This window comes from Rhinolophus hipposideros (assembly GCF_964194185.1).
Source record: "Rhinolophus hipposideros genome assembly, chromosome: 6".
Taxonomy (NCBI): Eukaryota; Metazoa; Chordata; class Mammalia; order Chiroptera; family Rhinolophidae; genus Rhinolophus; species Rhinolophus hipposideros.
In genome coordinates this window covers 80,640,626-80,663,189 of record NC_138052.1, presented here as the reverse complement: position 1 = coordinate 80,663,189, position 22,564 = coordinate 80,640,626, and the positions used below count along the sequence as shown (strand labels likewise).

General features: G+C 35.6%; 1 protein-coding gene across 3 annotated transcripts in view; it reads right to left on the bottom strand.

Moving 5' to 3' along the window:
• Positions 1-22,001, bottom strand: part of SPAG16 (sperm associated antigen 16) — a 65,165-nt gene extending 43,164 nt beyond the window's left edge. The window contains exons 1-5 of one of the 3 annotated variants that reach the window (XM_081050563.1): positions 21,794-22,001; positions 11,597-11,643; positions 10,362-10,457; positions 8,179-8,297; positions 870-1,007 (exon numbers count right to left, since the gene is read on the bottom strand). In XM_081050563.1, coding sequence (XP_080906689.1) covers positions 870-1,007; positions 8,179-8,297; positions 10,362-10,457; positions 11,597-11,643; positions 21,794-21,917 — 524 coding nt within the window. In that variant the 5' untranslated portion in view covers positions 21,918-22,001. The remainder of the gene's footprint in view (positions 1-869; positions 1,008-8,178; positions 8,298-10,361; positions 10,458-11,596; positions 11,644-21,793) is intronic. The other 2 variants (XM_081050561.1, XM_081050562.1) reach the window with 2 other exon arrangements.
• Positions 22,002-22,564: the final 563 nt, after the last annotated feature.

Here is a 22,564-nt window from a genome sequence, read left to right as displayed (position 1 = left end):
ATTTTAAATGTTTCCTTCAGTTTGCAATACAAAGACATTTCTTTACATTAAATTATTTTACAAAGATCTTCAAAATACCACGTTGCTATATAATTTTTGGTTTTAGCATTATTCTTTAACAGAGAAAGCCCCTCTTTAAATACACTGAATAAAAATCAATGAACAAGGTTTGAACTGTCTCTACTCCATGTCTAAGCACTGATTTCCCATCTAACATTGTCTCACATGAGTAGATTCACTCCAAGTCAACACATTCATGTATTTGACTTTGCCATAATAATATTGTCTGTTTATCTAAATGTGCTCACTTAAAATTGCATGTCTTCTATTAATTTTAGAAAAAAAAAGAAAAATGCAGAGAGATTTAGCTTCTAACTGTTAAGGTTCTCCTCTATGCATAAATTCATGCTAGAAAATTACAAAATTACAGTTTCCTTTGGGGAATTTTCAAATACTGAAATTCCCCTACTAGGAATACACTAGCTCCTTTCTTCCTCTCTGCCTTCTATAATTTTAATACTATTTCAGAAATTAGCTTATCCTCACAGGAAAAGATTAGACGAACCTTGAAAATATTATCCAAATACATAAGGAAGTCAATATTATATAACAAATTAACCATCTCCTATATTACCCCCTGCATTCCATTCTTATTAATGAGTTGCAATTGTAAGCATTCTGGTCAACTGTTCAATTAATTTGCTACTGAAGCCTTTTGCATTCTTTCCAACTAGAACTTAAATGTAATTCAGTTTTCCAGAATTAAAGCTCTGGCACATTAACCACCATCCACATATTAGCCTCATTCAACTCTTTACTTTTAATTAGTCCAAAATAAATAGAAAAAAGTCATTAAAAAAATAACATACTCAGCTGCCTGTTTGTAGTGTTTCAAGTCTTTCTTCAAATTTTTGTTCTCAGTTTCTAAAAGCATATTCTGGGTGTAGACATCTGGAACATTCCCAACATCTCGAACTTCAGTTACCCCCTTCTGTATAAACTCATACCTAGGATAAAATCAAACAAAAGGCTTTATGTTGTTTCTTGCCACTAAATTGGCTTAATTTATGTACAATTCAAAAAGTTAAGTCTTAGGGAATGTCTAAAGAAATTAATTGCAATATTTTGTAAATTAAAATGTCAACATTCATAACACAGTTTTTTAAATAAAACATTAAGGAATTGCTTGATACTGATATCATCATGGTACATAAAATTAGTTCCATGTACTAATCTAGACACTGGTGAAAATTTACAAAATGGTTCAGGTACCTATCTGATGGAATTTCTACTGTAGTTTGGATGGTGGTATGTTCTATATGAAGTAAAATAAAGCAGGATAAGAGGGATAGAGAGACTGACATGGAGAGTGATGGGGGGTTTTGTGCTATTTTATATAGGATAGCCAGAAAAAAGTATGACCAACAAAGTAATATTTGAGTAGAGAACTATAGGAAATGAGGGACTAAGCCATGTGGATATGTGGGAGAGGAACATTCTTGGATGATTAAAAAGCAAGTGTAAAGGACCTGGGGCAAGGAGGTGTTTGGCATGTATAATAAAGAGGAAAAAGCCAGTATATCTAGAGTATGTAGAGCTGGAGCCAACTAACTGAGCAAGAGAGAGAGTGGTTGGAGATGGGTCCAGAAGACAGCAGAGAGCTAGGAGAGAAATGTGATTTTATTTTAAGTCAGACTGAAGCCATTGGTAGGCTGTAGAGTAAAATGACACTGATCAGATTTATGTTTTAAAAGGATTAGTCTGGCATCCATTTAAAGAAACTGACTCTAGAGGAGCGAGAGCAGAATCAGAGAAATAGTTTGGAGGCTGCTGGAATAGTACAGGAGGGAAGAAGAGGGGCTTGAACAAAGTTGGCAATAAGATTATGAAAAATTGGTCTCTTCTGGACATGTTGTAAAGGTGGAACAAACAGGATTCTCTTACAGGTCAGTTGTCAGGTGTTGGTTAAAAAGAGAAGTCAAGGATGACTCCAAGGTATCAGACGCCGTTTACTGAGATGGGGACAAATGCAGTAGGAACTGGGTAGAGAACCAAAGAATTGTTTCTATTCATGTTAAAAGCATTATGTCTACTGGGCAATCAAGTGAAGATGAATATTGGATATACATGTATAGAGTTCAGGGAAAAAGTCAGGACATGCAATTTAAATTTGGGAATCATCAGTAAATAGGTACTATTTAAAGTCACAAGATTGGTTGGGGCCAGGTAGGGAGTGAATGTAAAGAGAGAGCCAAAGAAGCCCTAAGACTGTTTAAAGAATGGGAAGAAAAGGAAATACTGCCAAATAAAAAAGAGGAAGTAGTGAAGAAGTTGGAGACTATTAGAGTGTTGTGTCTCAGGGACCAAGTGAATAGAGTTGCAAGACAGAAGAAATGAACAACAGTGAAAATACTGCAAGGAAGATGACTAAGAGGAGCACTGAGGATCAATTCCTGAATTTGGCAAGTGAAGTCACTGAAAAAAGTTTCAGTAGAGTCATGGAAATGAAAGTGGAACTGGAATAGGTATGAAAGAGTAGGAAGTGAGGAAGAGGCAACAAAGTCTTTAAGGGAGATATGCCATAAAGCAGGGCCTAGGAAGTCAAGATGAACCTAGAAGATGTGGAGTTCAGGGAGATTTTTTTTTATCTCTTTTTTTTTTATATATGATATATATATATTTTTTTCAAATATGTATGCTTATGGGAATGATCCAGCAGAAAGAGAACAAGTTTACAATTCAGGAAAGAGAGGGGGCGATTGCAGGACCAATGTCCTTGAGTAGCCCAGAGAAGCTGGCATCCAGTAGAGGAGGGGTGGCCTTAGATGACAGTGACAGGTGAAAGGGAATGCCTGAGAACAGAGGCAGCAAGTTGGTAAAGAGGCAGGCAGGAGTCATGGGACTTCTGTTTTCTCAGTGAAATAAGAAGGAACATCAGAAAATAATTTGCAGATTTGTATATAATTATAATTTTAATCATTATATGTAGCAATTAATAAAGCTCAATAAAAATAATCAGATCATTTAAAAATTTCATGTAATAGTTATGAATAAACAAATCTCTATAAAGCTTGCTATAGATGAGCTAAACATTAGTTTAAAAATACTTAATTATCAGTATTTTCATTTACAACTCTTAACTTTATTATTACACATTAAGTCATGTTTTTATGATACATATCTAACATAAAAGAACAAAAGAACCCCTGCAGAATATCCAAAATGTTAAGATAATTGAATCAATATTAAGTAATATTTGCCACAATTTCTAAAACAACAGATAACTATTTAATCATAAATTCATTGTTTTATCCATATTTGGAATGTGATTTATACTTATCTCAGAAGAAAAGATATATAAGGATTGATTAAAGTATTGGACCATAAAGATTTTTTTAGCTTAAAATTGGTTTTCAGAAACTTATTTTGTTTAATGCTGAAAAAAAATCACTGATTATTTCAACAATAAAAGTGATATGTAGTCCTTCTCTAAATTAAATGTTATATGAATAAATACGTGGTAAAATAAGTAAAAAATTAAAACATAACACAACATACCCTACATCATATATATCTTAGGACACTCAAAAATCATTTATCATGCAAAAGTTATGCCAGCCTTGTAAAAAAATCTAATACAACTTTAAACTCACTAACATTATTTTAAGATAATTAGGAATCTTAATCTACAAATTCCAGAAATATATTTCTCAGTAAAACCTGCATTTTCCTACATAAGATTTTTTTGGTTTTTGTTTCAGGTGTGTCTATGTGTGTGTTTTCACAAAATACGGCCTTCTTTGTTTCTTCCTCCTTAGTCACTTACCCTTAGAATAAGACTGAAAATGGTTCAGGTGGGGGAAAAAGATTGTCATTTAACTATTAGGAACTGGAAATAAAATTTACTACCAACAGAACTGCCAATGAATTATTGCCAATAAATTAACATTTGTGATCTTCACAGTCACCATAAGGTCCATAAACTACTTACAATTGTACAGAAACAGAATATACATATATTTCAGGGACAAAGTGCATAGGCTTTCATAAGATTTGTGTATACACTAAAAGAGTTTAAGATCCACTGTCACAAATGATAACTAATATGATAGAATTTCAGTAAAGATAAATGATGTCATGAGAATAAGTATTATTTTTCCTTCATGATGACACCTAAGGCATAGGATATAAGACAGGGAAACAGTCCTCTAGATAATAAGCAGCATCAAATGAGAATCTTTCCTCCAAGTTTTCAGAGTTAGGGAAATACTTCACCAAAGATGACAAAATTCCCTTTAGTACTGCCCAGACTGACAATGTGGGAATCACCAGCACCATCGTGATGTATCTATCACTGTAACAGAGAGTCCTTCACAAGAAAGTTACAATACAGTTGAGCAAGTTTAGTATTGGCCCCGTGATTCCTAAAACCAAAATGGGAAATGGGCACAAATTTGAACTCTAAATCAAAATATTTCTTAAGTTCTTTCAGTCTCTAGTCAAGCTAAAAGGACTTTTATTGGCATTTCTTCAAGATTCCCTTGCATAGTTCCACACTTCAGCATTGATGTTTTGAGATGGGTTGACTGCCTCTCACTGGCTGTGACTGGCTACCACTTACTAAGGCAGATTTCCTAACCTCTCTAAACTCATTTCCTCACCCATATAATGGAGATATGATAGTGGCTTCCTGCTCTATACTTCTTGGGAAAAATAAGTGAGATAATACATGAGAACACACTGTGTTAATAAAAATGATACAAAGTGCATTCCTGAGTGATAAACCTTAGGCTTCATCTTCTTAAATATTTTTAAATCTTTCGTATTTAATAAACACTATATTAATTTTGGTTACAAAATTTATGTTAACTATTCACTCAAAAGCTTGCCTTTTTGAAAACACAGTACATAAATAAATCTCTGCATATATATTTACAGAGCTCAAATTTAATATATTAACACAGTAAATATCAGCATAATATTAATACAAGAGTCACAACATTCCTATGTTTAACTTAATTCTGATTGTGGGAAAAAAAGTCTTATAACATGACACATAACCAGAAGATAAATTCTAATCAACTGAAGAAACAGCAGTAAGTTTAAATGCTAAAGGGACAAAAACTGGTCCTGTAGTATTCACTGAGAGACAGTAATATGTACACAGCACCAGACATAGACTGGGCAACATAAGGGATTTTTCAAGTGTAATTTTAATTCCAGTCACTCCAGAAAGTTTTAACTACACTGCCCATATTTGAGTAACTATATAGTATGCCAAATTTTATTGGCTAAAAGTAGCAATATTTGCTTTTTGAAATTACAGGAATATACAAATACATATTTTATAATGTCTTCTATAAGAAAAAATTAAATAAGTAATAAAATATTATAAATAATTGCACTATTACCTGTGATGTCATTTTTATTACCACCCAACCATCAATAGAGGCCGAACTGGAGAGAACCAAGGATTGGAGAGAGAGAGAGAGAGAGAGAGAGAGAGAGAGAAGAAAATAAAGACCCTGTTTTCAAAACATTTGGCTGTAAAGAGAAGAAGAGTTAGAGAGAGTGGGAGGTAATAAGAAGCACAGACAAAGAAGAGCAGGAATGTACGCCTCCAGTGAGTGAGTCCTGGAGTCCTGACTTAACAGCCAGCAAAATGGCCCAGTGAAGTAAAGGATGGAGTTGACATATGCTCAGGTAAGGGTACTTAGGAGCACTATCATATTTTTTCCATTTTAACCCCGCCTTTAATTTTGCCTCCAGGAAAATTATACTTATCCACAGAGTACTTCTAAAATTGACATAAAAATATCATTCATCAAACTCACAGTGTAGACTGTTTTGTGGGTCACAGAAAAAACTCCCTACCACACTGACATATACATATGTGTGTGTGTTTGTATCATGTATTAAACATATACATGTTATGTATATATAATATAAATATAAAATGGCATACTATATTATATATGTATGTTAATTTTTATAAATGGTCAGAAAATGGAATTTGCAAAAAAAGCTTTCTGGGCCAATTAGTCACTGTTGTGACTAGATTAACTTTGCTACTGGGTCATGGACTGCGCTGTCCATGAAGCTGAAGCTGAATAATACTGAATGTCAACTATAATTCAAAATATATATATTTTTTTTCACGGGATGTAAAGTACAGCACAGGGAATATAGTGAATGGATTGTAACAGCTATATACGATGTCAGAGGGGTAGTAGACTGAGGCAAGAGGGTTATCACTTTGTGAGGGGTGTAAATGTCTAACTAGTACATTTACATCTGAAACTAATAAAAATAAATAAATAAAATTTAAAAAAATAAAAGTCATGGCTCTGTTCCAATAAAATTTTATTATAAACAGAAGGCAGGCCCAGGGGTCTTCGTTTGTTGACCCCAAATTTAAAGGATTGACTGAAATTACTGTCTGATGACTGAAAGGACACAAGCCAAATTTTACTACTCAGGTTTTTTGGTTTGGGGTTTTTTGTTTGCTTTTACAAACTAACAATGGAGAAACCTTGTTTTGTTACTCTTTGTAAGATTAAAGAATTCATATCAATGATATGCGTTTTTCTCCATAATAAAAATGATAAAGGTAATATATTTAATATTCCTATCATCCTACCATGCAGAATAGATAAAGGTTTCTTATCAAAGCCAAAAATGTTTCATGTGAAATAAAAATATCGAATACAGTATAATCTCAACACAATTTGTAATCTCATTATAAACTGGCAGCCAATGATAAGGATAAAATTATTTGAACCACAGTACTACAAAGGCCATATAATAAGGAGATATTTTAGGAAAATTTTACTTTATGATTGTAATATTATGCTACACGGTATGCTTACTTAATGTTCTAAAAATCCTAACACAATTGTAGCTTCCTAAAATTTCATCTCAATTCAAATTGCTAAATCTGAAAGGATAATATGACAGACACCTAATTGCTAAGATCATACCTGGCTCTAGATTTCTCCAAGGGAATCATTTCACACTTTAGACTGGCCAAACATGTAAGCACTACATGTCCTAATATATATTCTCAAAAGAAAAGGTAACTGAACTATATCCATCTTTCATCTCTTTAATACTGCAAATTAATCACCTATCTACTTTTACAAACATGTATTTTCTAATACATTTCTAATTATTTTTTGCGACATTTTTATAAAAATAATTCACAAAATTCCCAGATTTAATAGAAACAGTATTATTTTTCTACCATCAAACTTGCTCTTTTCCTAAATTGTACTAATAAAAAAATGGTTCTTCTCACTGAATTTATTAATATTCGATATGCAATTTAAAATAATAAAACTGACTTCTCTGTGCATGGTCTCAGTAGATGAGAACCAAAAAACAACAGAAAATAAAATTACATCACAGTTGGATTAGTAGAAATGACACATTGTCCCTATATTTAAAATTAGGATTAGCCAAAGAACTCTATAAACATCTTTATATGTCATATTAGTCCCTCTTTCTGTAATATGCAATGGCCTTTAAATGTTAAACACTGTATTTTGTTAAAGAATGTTAGGACTCAGAAAACAGGCCTGATGATATTACTACGGTAGCAAAGAAATAAAGACAGTATTCCTGATTTTTATAATCAATAAGTTATTAAAATTTTCAATTATAACAAGAAAGTCTTGTGTTTAGGCATTATTTGAAAATGCTTCCCCTTCCATCTAAATGGAGGAATATTTATATGAAAGGAATCAATCAGTTGTGTGAGTAGAGAAAGGCAGGCCATTACAGTATAAGTAAAACAAGCAAAGTAGTATTGTTAGTAGGATATCTTAATGCAAGAAATAATACTCTTACTAAATATGAAGAAGATACTAGGAAATTATCTCATAAAATATTCCATTCTCTTGAGATATTCCATTTTCTTGATTTTTGAAAATCACCTAAATTTATGTATTTCAGAAAGATGTTTAATATAAATATATTTGAAATTAATATCCTGATTATGTGCATTTATATATTTGTGTGTGTTTGTGGTTTCAGTAGTGGGGATGGGAAAGGTTTCCATCCATTTCATCCGTTTTGTATAAGCTAAGTGACTTCAAGACTTTTACGACTGTTGAAAGTGTACATGTAAATACTGTTAGCATTTCTAGAGAACTATGTATTATCAACATAATTGTTTACCATTCAGATTGAAAGCAATCAAGCGTTCTGGTCATTCCCATTCTCATCAGGAAATTGCAGAGAAAGTCTTCTATTACTTCAGGTGCTACATGCTTTGAAGGAAGGTCTGTTTTCTCCTCCTGAAATTTAAATGTTCAATTATTTATTTTGAAAACATGAAATATTTGATTAATGGTATAGAAAAGACATTCATTCATGCATTCATTTTTTTCGACTATTTTTGTTGAGTGTTACTTTTTGTTAAGGTGGAAGATAGTTGAAGGATAATCACTAGGGATAAAACAGTGATAAAAACAGAAAAAGACTCGGTTCCCATAGCTAATAATCAAGTGAATGGAGACAGAAAATGAATAACCACATTAAAAATACACAGCACAGAAAATGGTACTAAGTGACTGAGTGGGAAAGAAAAACAGATAATTAAAACTAGGGAGAGCCAAGTACACAGCAGATGTATGTGTGGAGCTGGGCTGCTACTATGTATGTAGGGTAATGAAGGAAGATTTCATTGGTAAAGCAGCATCTGAGTGTAAATCTAGAGAAAAGGTAATATTCCATAGATAGCACTAGCAAGTACAGAGGCCTTGAGGCAAGGATGTAATTGGATTGCATGAAGAACAATAGGGACTACTGCACACTCTAACATAGAAGAAAATATATCTTACTTAAACAGATGTAATAAGATCCTAACAAAAGGAAGGTTGTTTCATAAGCAATAAATATTCATTGAAACAGAAAGCCCATGGAACAACTCAAAGCTAGTTTCTGAAGATAAAATGCTATGGAAAATAAAAAACAAATTAGAAATGCACAACGGATGTGCTCATCATAAAATGAACCCATATTTAATTTTAAAAGCTGAAGAGCAATTTTTTGTGAATTTTCTGCATTAGCATTGTTCATTGAAAGACTCAAAAAACAGGTACCCAGAACTTAAATGAGAGTAAGCCAGCTATCAATACATCAGAAATCTAGAAAGTTAACTCCTGCAAGATTATGATAAAAGAAACCTTCTGAGAAATTGATGAGAGAAGAATTACTGATACTTGATTCAGCAAATACGACAACAACTCCATTTTATTTGTTCCATGGATTCAACTTTGGATTTACAAACACATTCTATTATGATACCAGATACAAAGAAGCAATTACAGTTTGGGTCACAATATTTTCATTCAATGATTCATTTATCCATTCACTTACTCTGCTGCTATTCATTTACTACCTACTATGTGCCAAGCATTGTGTTAGGCACATTTTCCTTTCCAAGTACCAATACAAATGAGTAGTTCATAAAGTATTTTTTATATCTTTCTTTACTTAATTATGTCAAGAGGGAAAATGGTAAGTTGCAAATAAACATCATGCAACTGATATGTTTTTGCTACTCATCATTCAAAATGCTATATTTTAAAACTATTCCCATAAATTATTGTATTGTGATATCCAGTGAACTAATAAGTCAATGTGTAATAGTAGACTTCACTTTGCATCTCCTTAGAAGGAACTATATGCATAAGACACATTAGAAAATGCAGTTTACTATGAGCTAACTAGAGCTCTCCATTTGAATGTAACAGAATGTAATCAGTCCCAGATTCAAGAACGCCTTCTCATGAGCTGTTTTCAATTAAGAACAGACAGATATCTTGGAAAGGAGTTACTGGACTTTTAGACAGAGGAAGTCTACAAAATATGGAAAGATTGACATGGGTAGAATTTAGAGTGAAGTCTATCACATGTTATTTAGCACTGAGGAAGTCAAATCTGCAACTAAAAAGAGTATCACAATTTCCTTCACATTTCCCAGTAGAAAAAGGCTACCTCATTAAAAAAAAAACATTCTTCTAAATTAGTGTTGGTATGAAAATATAAAGCACTTTTAAAAACATTTTTGCTATCAACATTAAATTGTCAATTCTGAGATAAGTTCAATTTTATAGGAATCCCATCATTTTATGTTGCAACAAGTTCAAGAACTTAATTGGCAGACCTCATATGACTACTTACTTAAAAGGAAGGTTTCAGGATAAAGAAATAGAAATGAAAAAAAGACATAGAAGGTGATAGGGCTGCATTTGTAAGTAAAGTGAAGTACTTGAAATTTAAATGACTTGCAAAGTTTCACATTAAAAAGTTATCACTGTTAAACTGCAGGAAATGGTTGTGTTTAAAATTCTCACCAAAATATGAGTATCTGTAGCCTGTTCTTGAACCATCTGAATGGCTTTGGCCAGATCTTCTTCACCTTCTGGAATACTAAAATTGTCATCTGGTATCTAAATCACAGAGAAAGCAAAGGATAGGAAGGGTTATCAGGAATATAAAAATACCTTATTTCATTTCAGAACTGATTTTTCCTCACAAAAGATCAAAAATATATTTTACGTAAGGCCCCATGTCATTTTGAAGATCTATGAAAAATGGATAAATGGTGGCTTTCTGACTTTATAACATCACTCAATGTCACTTCTAATAAACTAAATATTAGCTTATGAACAACTACTTTTATCTATAACAAATGTAGACTAATAACTCTGCTGAAAAAAAATTTAGACCATCTAAATGCCACCATTCTCTCCTCATCCCAGATTTTCTCCCCTTTCCTTTTCATAACTACCGTGAGCAACTGCAAATCTTTAGGTTATTTAAAAAAAAAAAAAAAGGAAAGGAAAACATTCACTGTCTGAATGTTAAGGTCTTGTAAGAATATAATCAACTCTATGACATTAATGATAGTTAACACCACATGCTTATGCGATCAGTCTTAAGTCCTTTTCATTTACTTAACTCATTCGGTAATTTCACATGGTATATATTAATATCATCTCCATTACAAGCAGTAATAAAGAGCCTATGTTCTGTGTTTGTCCTGTCTCTTGCTTGCCCAGGCCAGAAATGGCCAGGCTTGCATCCACAGTTTCATTCACAGCTGCTGTCCCGTAGGAGTGACTCTATCCTCCAAGTCTCCCAAGAAATGATAGAACTCACTGGAACAGTGAATTAAAGGAAAGGTTTGAGACAGTGACACATTAGACAGAAGTACAGTTAAGCTGAAAGGAAGCATAGGACCCGAGCTCCAGCTAGGCAGTGGACATCTGGGAAACCTTGCCAAGAGCAGACGGCATGATAGGGAATGACTGCTGCATAGAGATGCCAGTCTGCAGTATGGACCCACAAGGCAGGTGATAAGGAGCTGACTCAGGACATTAACAGGAAAACGAAAAAAAGCCAGAAGTATTAACCAATCTGCAATTTTAAATACAATTTTCACACCTCACTCTTAACCAGCTAAAATTAGCTAAATTCCGAAAAACTAGCATCTCCGAAGGAAGGGAGGGAGGGAAGGGAAGGATTAATCAAATATTTCACAAGAACAATCACAATTAATTTAGAGAAACTAAAATGAACACATTACCTCTTCATATTCATAACCATCTTCAGATGCTTCAGTTATGGTGACCTCTGAGTATCTTGTTAAGTTTTAATCTCAAAACATATGGAATGAAATGATTGTATTTTAAATTGATTTGACCTTAAAATACAGTAATAGATCCAATTATCTTACCAAGTTAGCAAATACATGTAATTTAAGCTATTTTTCAAAAATTTCTCTTCCCCATACAGCTTACAAATAGAGATATTTTAAAAGAAAATATTTTAATTCTTATTTTAAATTATTGTTCTACAAAACCCAAACCCACAAAAAGCTATTTCTATCTGTTTATTTACTATCTAATGATTTCCAACTTGTTTCTAAGAAGACTCACAAAAGTGTACAATGTCCTAAAATAATATAAATTAGAAAGGGATAAGAATAATAATGGACAATAAATGATGATAGTAAGTTTTTCAAATTTATCTCAAACCATCCTGAATTCTCCAGAGCTCCTGAGTCATTCAGAAGACAGACTGATTTCTTCATTTGGTTTAAAGCATTGTAAACTAAAAAAAAAAAAAAAAAAAAAAAAGCATACCAATATTTAAATATAAGTAAAAAATGCATTTCAAAGTTTTCATCAATGAAAGTTATTTAAGTCTTCACTTTATTTCTTATACGTATTTCTTAATTTTAAAATTAAATTCTCTTCTCAAGAAAGGCAGCCTAACTTTTAAATAAATACAAACTACACAGTAATATATAACTATATTTCTTCACAAATTATCAAGAAATAAACATTAAAATATCGATGGAAATGACTCTAATAAGAAATTCTAACAAGCATCACTACAAAATTTGCAGAAGTTATGTTACTCTAATTATAAATTAAAACTTCAAGATAACAGTTCTTTTGCTGGTTGGCAGGTTTATTTTTTTCTTCAAATGTAGACTTGGTTATACCAAAAGATAGGAAATTTAAATTTTTAATGCACAGTAATGGTTACAAAAATCAAAGATGAGATTAGCCTAGTTTTCATTTTGCTGCTTGTTATAAGAAATTGTCTGTTATTCTGTCTTTCAAGAGTTAGCTGAAGGTGTATATAGCAACACACGCTATTTGTAATAAAAACTAATAATACTTACACAGTATTTAATCAAAACCAGACTCTGTCCTAAGGGTTTTACATGTATTAACTCATTTCATCCTCATCCTACTTACAAGGCTGGAAGTATTATCTCCATTTTACAGATCAGTACTCAAAGGCACAAGGTTACACAGTTAGGACCTAACAGGGCTGGGAACCAGCCCCAGAAGTTCAGATTTCACTATGCTATACTACCTCTCCTGTTCTGTATGGGTTTTCTGTGCATGTAAATACTTGAGGTGTTTGCCATTTAGCTTCCACATAGTTCTAAACCTCTAAAGACACATTCTTGTTAGCCACAATAATAAGCAAAAACTCTTCACTGTATGCCTTATCACTTGATGAGATACTTAAGCCTAGTTCAGTCATGAACAACCCTCAGGAACCAGATACCTGTCAAAGGGTATTTTATGGTCAAACATGTCTGTCTCTCCCAATAATATGCTAAAAAGTAATTTAGGCTAAAAAAAAAAAAAAAAAGGAAAACTGGTTAAAAGCAGATTAAACCACTACACACACATACACACAAAAAAGTTGTATACCTGCAGTCCATCCCATAACCTTGAACTCACCCATACTGAGTACCAGGAGTAAAGCACCTACCTTGCACTAACATCCTACTTAAAGTACTTCCAATACTTGCCCAATGCTCAGTGGCAAAGCACTCCAATACTTTAAGGTACTTCTTATGTTAGAACCTCACATCTGAGTACCAAAATCTGTCTTCTTTTTTTAAACTTATTGCTGCACAACAAACTCCCCAAAACTTAAAAAGAAACTATAAGCATCCATTATCTCATAGTTTCTGTAATCAGGAATTCAGTAGCGGTTTAGCTGGAGGATTCTGGTCACTCATGAGGTCTCAGTCATGCTGGCAGCCAGGGCTTGTGGATACCTGAAGGCTTAACTGAGGCAACAGGATCCACTTCCTGATGGCTCACTGATATTGTTGGCTGGGGGTCTCAGCCCCTCCCCAGGTAGGTCTCTCCACGGGCTTCTTAAACTTCCTCAGGACATGGTGGCTAGCCGCCTCCAGAATAAGCAATCCAATAAAACAACGTAGAAGCCGCAGTATCTTTTATGAATAACCTCAGAAGTCACACATCATAATTTTTTCAATATTCTATTGGTTACAGACGACGAACCATTTCAGTATGTGAGGGTACTTATAAAAGGGCATTTATGGTACTATATGGAATCTAAAGAAAAGACTATGTGAATGAACTAATCAGAGACAGTTTTGGGGACGCAGAGAAAAAACCGAGAGTGGTTAGATGGGTGTGTGGGGGGGTTGGGGATAAGGGGAAAGGTGAAGGGATTTGGAAGCAGCTGGTAACCACAAGATGGCCTCAGGGTTTTTTGAAAATTAATTTGGGGAAGGTATTCTATAATGTTGTAAAGATTTTGTTGGGTATCCGATGGACATGCGTCCTATTTGGGAGACCACCTCAGGGATACTGTGGATACCTGATCATGGCATTGTACACCAGAAGCTAAACATTAATGAATGCCAACTATAATTTTATATATATAATGTGATGGTTCAGTGTGAGGTCGGAGGGATAGTGGATGGGGGGAGGGGGGTTCACAGTATGAGGGATATAAATGATGAACGTCTAAGTATTACCTTGTTTTGTACACCTGAAACTAATAAATAAATAAATTAATTTAAAAAAAATAAAAAAAATAAATAAAAGGGCATTTATACCAAGAGGTGGAGATCACTGGGTATGATTCTGGAGGCTGGCTACCTTATCACCTTACAGGGTTTCAAGAGTATTAAAAGAGTTAACATACATAAATCATTTAGAATGAATGGCTTATAGTAAATGTTATACAAGTGTTTGTTATTATTTTATTCTAGAAAGAGATGAGTACCTGTAGAGAAACTCTCATAAGTCTCCCATGCCCCAGTTCCCCTATATGCTAAGATAAATGGATTAAAACATTTTAAATCTTCCTCCTTTTCTAGATTTATATTTATCTGATACATTTTCACTTAAAGAGAGAAAATTTCCCAAGGTTCAGCTTCAGAAAGTCAGCTTCTATTTATGGAAAAGGATGCCTCCGTCTGAGAGACAACTACTAGGAGTTGATTCTGTAAGCAATCACTTGTCGTTAAGTCTCCAGAAAAGCAATGCCATCCCTCATCACTGTTTATACCATAATAAATTACACAAAAAAGTAAATATTCTATAATGTTATGGATAGACTTCATAACTATAAATAAACCAACTGCTGACAAGATTACTGTGAGGGAGAAACCTGCAAGCAAAGGTTGCTAAACATAGCAATATGTAGAGGGAAAAGGTGATTTGTCCTCAAAGCTATGAAATATCAAACAACACCTGAACACACGGAAAATATTCTAAGCGATGGATTTTAATCACTAGTAATATATTCTGTTTACCCACAATCAAAAGAGATTAAGAAAAAAATAACTACCATTTTCAAAGCTTAAAAAGTATTGTGACATGGATCATAACCATATTTATTCTCATAACCTTGTGAGACTGATAGGCAAATACAGTCATCTCTAAATTGAAAAAAAAAGTGAATCGAAGAGATTAATGGATTTGCCCAAAATCATAAAGCTATGAGTGACAAAGACAAGTTTCTTGAATACAAATGCCACGAATTTTCTACTACACCATACTGTTTCTACAGCGACACAACAGGACTATGCAATTTTTACCAATACCCTAGTTAATGCACTCTCACCTCTCTTTTTCAATCTCTCAAGTGTTATACTACCAACAACTAAGTCATTTAAATAGCTCAATGTGACGACCTTAAAGGAAGGAGAAGTATAAAAGGGCTACAGAACCAAAGATTAACCAAGGGCAAGAGATTAAGAGACAAAAGGTCAGAACAGGACAAATACCCAAAATAGGAACCCGTATCCTCCTTGATTGATATTTTTAGTATCCACAAGACGATATGAACAGAAAATCTTCCCAGAAGCAACTCAGTTGAAATGTGATGTCGCAGTGTTACTGAAGAAACACGTACTTTGGCATGTATGTGGGCATTCATGTCTGGCTGGCTAGCTAGCTAGCAACAATACGTGGACAAAGGCAATAATGAACCCCAAAATGATTCTATGGCAGTTTACAAATATGCACACAGCACAAAATATAAAAATAAATGAACATGGAAATTAGGAGAGAAAGGGAAATAGAAATAAGGTAAAGATGCATTACATGCCACAGGTCCCATGCATTTTGTTAATTGCAGGCCACAGGTTTGACTCTGAGTTTCCCAGCAGTCAGGATGAAAGGGGGATGTACTCAGACACCGATTCAGTGTCCACCCAATGCAAACAGATGAGTTTTTCAGCACATTCCTTGTACCAAAGCAGGAGAGAAATTACACTCATACGGTAGGTCCTCAGGAAGAGAACACTGTGAGTTGTACAGATGTTGATCCCCTGGCCTTTGGGACAGCCAGAAAGACAGCGTGAAGCAGAATTGGAGGAACACCACATGTGAAAAGCTCTACTTTAGAAGCAATATTGCAAGAGTGGAAATGGGCAATTCATCAGAATTGCCTGAAAGATAAAACCTTTACTCTGGTTCTACCTGTACCAGGCAACTTTGTCATCAGTTATTTAATCTATTAAGTGATGCTATTCTCCAGGAAACGTCCATACAGTTAAACTGGTCATGATTCTCATGCAAAGTTATTTTCTCACTGCAGAATAATAAGCTGGCTGGCATTCTGGCTTAAGATCAGTTTCTTAATGCCAAGTTGACTCTAAGCCCCTTACAAAATTCCCTTCCCATTATCTCCAAGGATTCCTTCAAAGAACATCCCTGAACTCCAGTTCCAAAATTCATTGTTTTTCCACCCTGTCATTTATTTTTCCCCTCAGATCTGGTTCTTGCCTGCCTACCTGTTTGACCTTAACCTGACACTTAACCCTGTGCCTGGTTTTCTAGTCTGCTCTTGCCCAGAGTACTGTCTGTGGCTCCCCTTTCCTCCCTGGTCTGTAGCCATAGTACCACCTACGTCCATATCACGTTCTGTGTCCTAAAGTCATAGCCTAGACTCAGACCAAGGGTCTCACTGCTCACATGCCCACTTGCCCTGGAAGAAATTTAAAAGTATTTGTGAGTTTGCATTGTATGAAACAGTTCCTTGGCATTTAGTCACCATGTGTGAACTAATTAGTACCGTGTTTCCCTGAAAATAAGACCTAACCAGAAAATAAGCCCTAGCATGTTTTTCAGAATGACATCCCCTGAACATAAGCCCTAATGTGTCTTTTGGAGCAAACCTTAATATAAGACCCAGTCTTATTTTGGGGGAAACATGGTACTTTCGCACTAGCAGAATGATCACCAGATCCTGACCTTCTAGATCCTATCAGGAAGTAGGACAATATATACCCACATTGAAACTGCCAGGGAGCACTAGATCCATCACCATACTACAGAAGACGCAACTGCAAAAAGCCTCAGAGAAGTATTTCAGATGGAGTAATGAAGCAGAGTTTGAGGTGCCGGTTGGCATGATGGGGTCACAAAGTTGTGCAAATGGACCACAGCCAAGAAACAATGCTCAGCTGTGAGCAGCACACCAAGTTCCTCACACACTGGTCTCTTCCACTACTGCATTTGTAGGTAGCAATCACTGCCAGCAGTGGCATCTTTATAAAGAACTGGAGTGAGACATACAGCTAATTATATTTTACATGATTTCCCAAAGCTACTGTAGACAGAAATTGGTTTGTAATCTTTGCCTTCACTACAGAGCCAATGTACACAAAGGCAATCTAAAATCTAGCCTGAATCCTCCACGATCAACATTTCACTTAATGAAATAAAAGCCCTGTAAACAGTGAACATCAGTTATGTTCCCTTTCTTAGGAAAGTCAGTTAAAATAAAGTAAGTTAACTGAATAATATAAACCAAAGATAACAAATTGGAACACTTGCTGCCACTTTCCCCACTGTTGTTTGCTTCCTGCAGTCTTTCCCACGGAGTCTTCATGAGGTCTCAGAATTCTTATTAACACCACATACCAGGAGGTCACTTCCATTTCAGTGGAAATGTATTGGCCACCCTTGCCCTGGACAGCGACAGCACAGGCTGCCTCAGAAACTAGAAAATAACTTTCTTTCAACATATAAGCCTCCTGGTTCTCACAGTGGGTGGTGATGTATGTTTTCCAACTTCTAAGCCAGGAGATTCAAAGGCATCAACTCTGCATATTATACCTCTATCTGAGAATATAAAGGTTAGAGGTTAAGATCTTTGTCTGCAGCCTTGCTACTCCTATTACAGTTCTTACGAGCAGCACCTGGGAGCTTGTTAGCAATGCAGAATCTCAACCCTGACTCAGACCTATTGAATTCGAGTCTTCACTTAAAGATCCATAACTTTGATTCATATGCATATTAAAGTTGGCCTGACCTAGAGGACACAGAAGAAAACACATTTTTTTCTCTCCATATAGCCTATGACTTTCATGCTTTTAAAATTCAGCAGTCTGGGTTTAGTAACATGCCTCTTGCTTTACGTTATATATTCAGACTCTCTATCCTTTTTATTAGACTATAGGTAGGGTGTAACTCAGCATCCACGGGCAAATTCAGTTTTCCAATGATAATAGTACACTACTGGAGTACTAATTAATGATTAATAATTAATGATTAATAATGATTATTAAGGATTTCATAAATATCTTCTCACCATAAACATTCCAAAGAAATAACAAAGGAAAAAAATTTTAATGTTAAAAGAATAAAATGTTGTTAAATGACAAAAGTTCAATTTTAATTAAACAAAGTTATCAGGGAATATTATTACTGCAATGAAAGATCGGCTAGGGATGTCACTTAAGACAAATATACATCTTCAATGGGTATGAACAGTTAGCATGATCATCATGTTTCAGGGTCTAGAATCCTTAATTTTGCATTTTCAATAACAGTTGAATTTGGGGCTGCATCCAAAGTTGATTAGCCTCAAAAAGCGGCTTAACTCACTCAATCCTCAAAAATTGCTGTTAGGGCCAGAGGACACCTTTTCAGTGGCCAGCAAACTCATGTCCATGATCTAAGAAGCCAAATTCTTAGTGTTAGAATTATATTATCTAATATAATAACCAAAAGCTAGTTAGGGAAGCAAGAATCAGGGCAAAGGGAGGTAAATAACAACAACAAAAATCACTTTAGGGGCTCCACTTTAGATCCTAAAGTCTACTTATTCCATTACTCTTCCTTGAACAAGGTCTTTCTCTGGACAAGTATAAGAGCAACAAAATCAATTAAGCATTAGCTTTCTTAGTACAATTCATTCCAGCATGCTTCTCCCAAGTGGAATGGGACACTCCCAAACATCTACAGCCATACAGTAACAGGCAGCCAGTGGTCACAGCTTGCAACTGAAAACCTCGCCCAAGTTGTATTGATTTCTAATAGAGGATTCATTCGCAAAAGAAATCAACCATCCTTACAAATTCTAGAGACACCTACTTGGCCCTTTACAAGTCACATAGCTAAAATCTAGCCGTATATTTTACAATACCACAAATACCTTTCTTAATGAAGAGTTCTCTAGAGGATTTATGCATTTCATGACTAGATTTCTTAAAGCGCTGGAGATAAGAACTATGTCATCTGTGTTTGTATCTCATCTTGTGCAAGTTTAAAACATAAAAGCAATGGTATTATGAAGTGCTTCAGAAGAGAAACAAGTGGCACTGTTACAGCCAGGAGTTTACAAGGCTGCAGAGGCAAGAAATTTCTTTTCCTGAACACACTCTCCAAGCTGTTGTAAAGAATGTGGGGCCTTTATGAATGAAGCGGTCCCCCCATGGTGGATCCTAGCCAAGTTTATGGTTTGGGCCACACTCCTCTGTACATATTCTTTATGTATGATTGTTTAAAAGCAAAGAAAATGGTGATTTCCTAGAGAATTTAAGTCAACCTTTCAAAACCTTGCTCAATATTGATAGCTTGTTGTCTAGTGTTCTAGAAGCATCTGTTCCATAATAAAGGAAGTCCACAAACAAATGTAGATTAGAAGTGATAAAGTGTATGTGCAAAGTAGAGAACATCAGATTTCTAATTCATTTGTGCATAATTTTTATTTATCCACTGCAATAGCTCAATTAAATTACCTGAGATCTAAACACTTTAAAACCCAGGAAAGTCTCACTTCAGCAACTATCATAATTGCCTTAAGAAACAATGTCAAATAACATTATAGAGTCAACTCTTAATTATGCACGTTAAGAGAGCTCAGGGGTACAGGGATAATTGGCATTCAGAAGTAATCCTCAAACTTCATTTTAACTAAGAGGTAAAGTCTCTCCCGTGACTAAACCTCTTACCTGAATGTTGCAGTGAATATAGAAATATTGACTGGGTAAATATTTAGTTTTGTTGAAACCCAAAATAGTAGTCAGTCAAGCAAAGAGAGATGAGAGAAAAGCAAAGGGGCTAGGTAATTCACACACTGGATAATAAAATCCTGAAAAATTAGAGTTGCTTATATTTACAAATGTGATTATTTAGAGAAGTCATGGTAAAATTGTTTTCTGCAAGCTGCTCTACATTGGCAAGTAGTGTCTCAGTCATTTCCCCACCAAGTAAGTCACCCTGATTTTCACTGCGGAAAGTTGTGCTACATTGGAGTTTCACCATTTATTTCACAAAAATGTTTGCAAAAAGTTGCTTCAATGTGTTTGTCTCATGTTAACAAACTGTGTGATAGAAATCATTTTAATCAGACAAAATGTTAAGATGACTGGTTATCATTTCCTACCAACGACTCTGGGTAACTTCATATTCGATGTAGATAAGCTCTGAAAGAAATGTTGACTTGTGTCTCCATTTAAAAAGGAGTATTACTGAAAAACCTCGTTAGAGCTATAAAAATGAGTATAAAACCTCATGTAAGACACTAAAGCACCCACATATTTCATTCAAATCGCTTTCCAACTCTTCAAACTTACATACCTGGAAAAATCATGTTTGCATTGAATAAAATACTACGTATGTTCTTTGATCTTTTCAATCAAGTTCTTCAAAGCTCCCTGTAGCAGGGATGTGTCCTGTGCCTCAGCCAGGACGGGTTAATCAGTTTGCCAAAGCTCACAAAACGAATCACTGCTGGATCTCTGAAATCTTGAATTAAAGCTGGAGTGACTAGTTGGACAATAGATAAATAGATAAAAGTATGTGTGTGTATGTATATATGTAGATTTTGGAGTTTCCTTGATATCTTTACCAATAAAGAGATAATCCATCCCCCTTCTACCTGCCTGAAGAAAGGAGCAGGTATCTTTTTCTCATGAACCCTCTCCATCTCTCCAGTGCAATTAATCTATGTGCCTAACGGAGAGGAACTCAAAAGCCTTACACGAGAAATAGTGAACTGAATAGAATTACCCCCATGTGGCTATTCAATTTTTCTGGTATTTCCATTGATAATCGCTCACCACTATCCGGCTTTGCCTCAACACATCTGAATCTTGTCAGCGCACCAGGATGTCATTTAATTGCTAACAACAACAAAAAAAAAAGTAATTATTAAGTAGCTAAAATTGAAACTACCCAGGAAGTTGATGCTACCGAAACAAATCATTTTAGCATTGGACACGAGCTGGCTGGATATTCTGAGCTTCAGCTCCCTAAAAGCCCAAAGGCAGCCGTCTTTCCCTAATCTCCTAACTTTCTCGATTTAATGTGTTCTGAAGGCATTCTGGAAGCTTGAGGGCTTATTTAGGAAAACCACTAAGTGAAAGGAGGGTTGCATCAATTTGTATGTGCCACCTTCACAGACACCTTCTATCCAAAGTTTGACTGAGTTGTTACCGAGCACGAGACTCCTAACGGTCTTTCAACTGTTTTTCCAATGGGAACGCGGCAGCCTAACATTTTAACAGGCGAGAAATCCCCTGGTAGCTGTCCGAGGATTGCGGTGGCAGAGACGCCACCTTGCGGTCACAAGGCGTCCCGACCGGTTCGGTGGCCCCGCGCCTCCTAGGGCGCCCCAGGTAGGAAGATCGCGCCCTCGTCCCCAACACCCGTTACCGCGCCCGCGCCTGGAGGCCGCGCCTACTCGGGAAGGATACGCTCCAGGTAGTAGGCGCCCTCGGCGGCCGCAGACGCGGGGTCCCTGTCATCCGTCAGGCCCATGCCCAACGCTTCCTCCAGAACCCGCAAGGCCGAGCTGGGCATCCCTTGTGGAGCAGCCATCAGCACAGCTTCGAACCCCCGCCCCCTGCCGCCCCTCCGCGTCTCTAAGGGCAACCTCGAAGACGCTCACGGACGACCGCACGCAGTTCTCGCGAGAGCCTGACACTCCCTCCCCTAAGCCAGCTCTGGGCATGGAAGGGGAGGGCCCCAGCCTTAAGCGTAGCTGCCCTCTGTGCTTCCCAGGTTACCACGGCAACGTCGTTGCCTAGTTACCTTGAGAGCTCCGGACGCAGTTCCTGCAGTGGACAAGATAAGATGAAGCCAACAGTTGGCTTGGATTACATACATTTTCTAACAGAGCCACATTTTTAGTTTTGACCCTAACATTTCTTTCTCACTTCATTTTCTTCTATAATTGCCTTTCCCATCGTTTTTGCATGCCCATCATCAGTCCCTGGATTTTAGATGTGTGTACAGCCCTAATTGTCCCCAGGGAAAACTCCTGGAAAAAGCGGAAGATTCTCAGTGCCTGAAGGGTAAAAAAAAAAAAAAAAAAAGTCCTGGAAATCAGAATTGATAGACTGATCCACCCTCTGACGCTTAGCAATAAAGATTTAGAGAGCTCAACTTAATCAAATCCATTCTTGTGCACCTTCAGAATATTTATCTAGACATCTGTCTTGACTTTGATTTCATAAACTGGGACA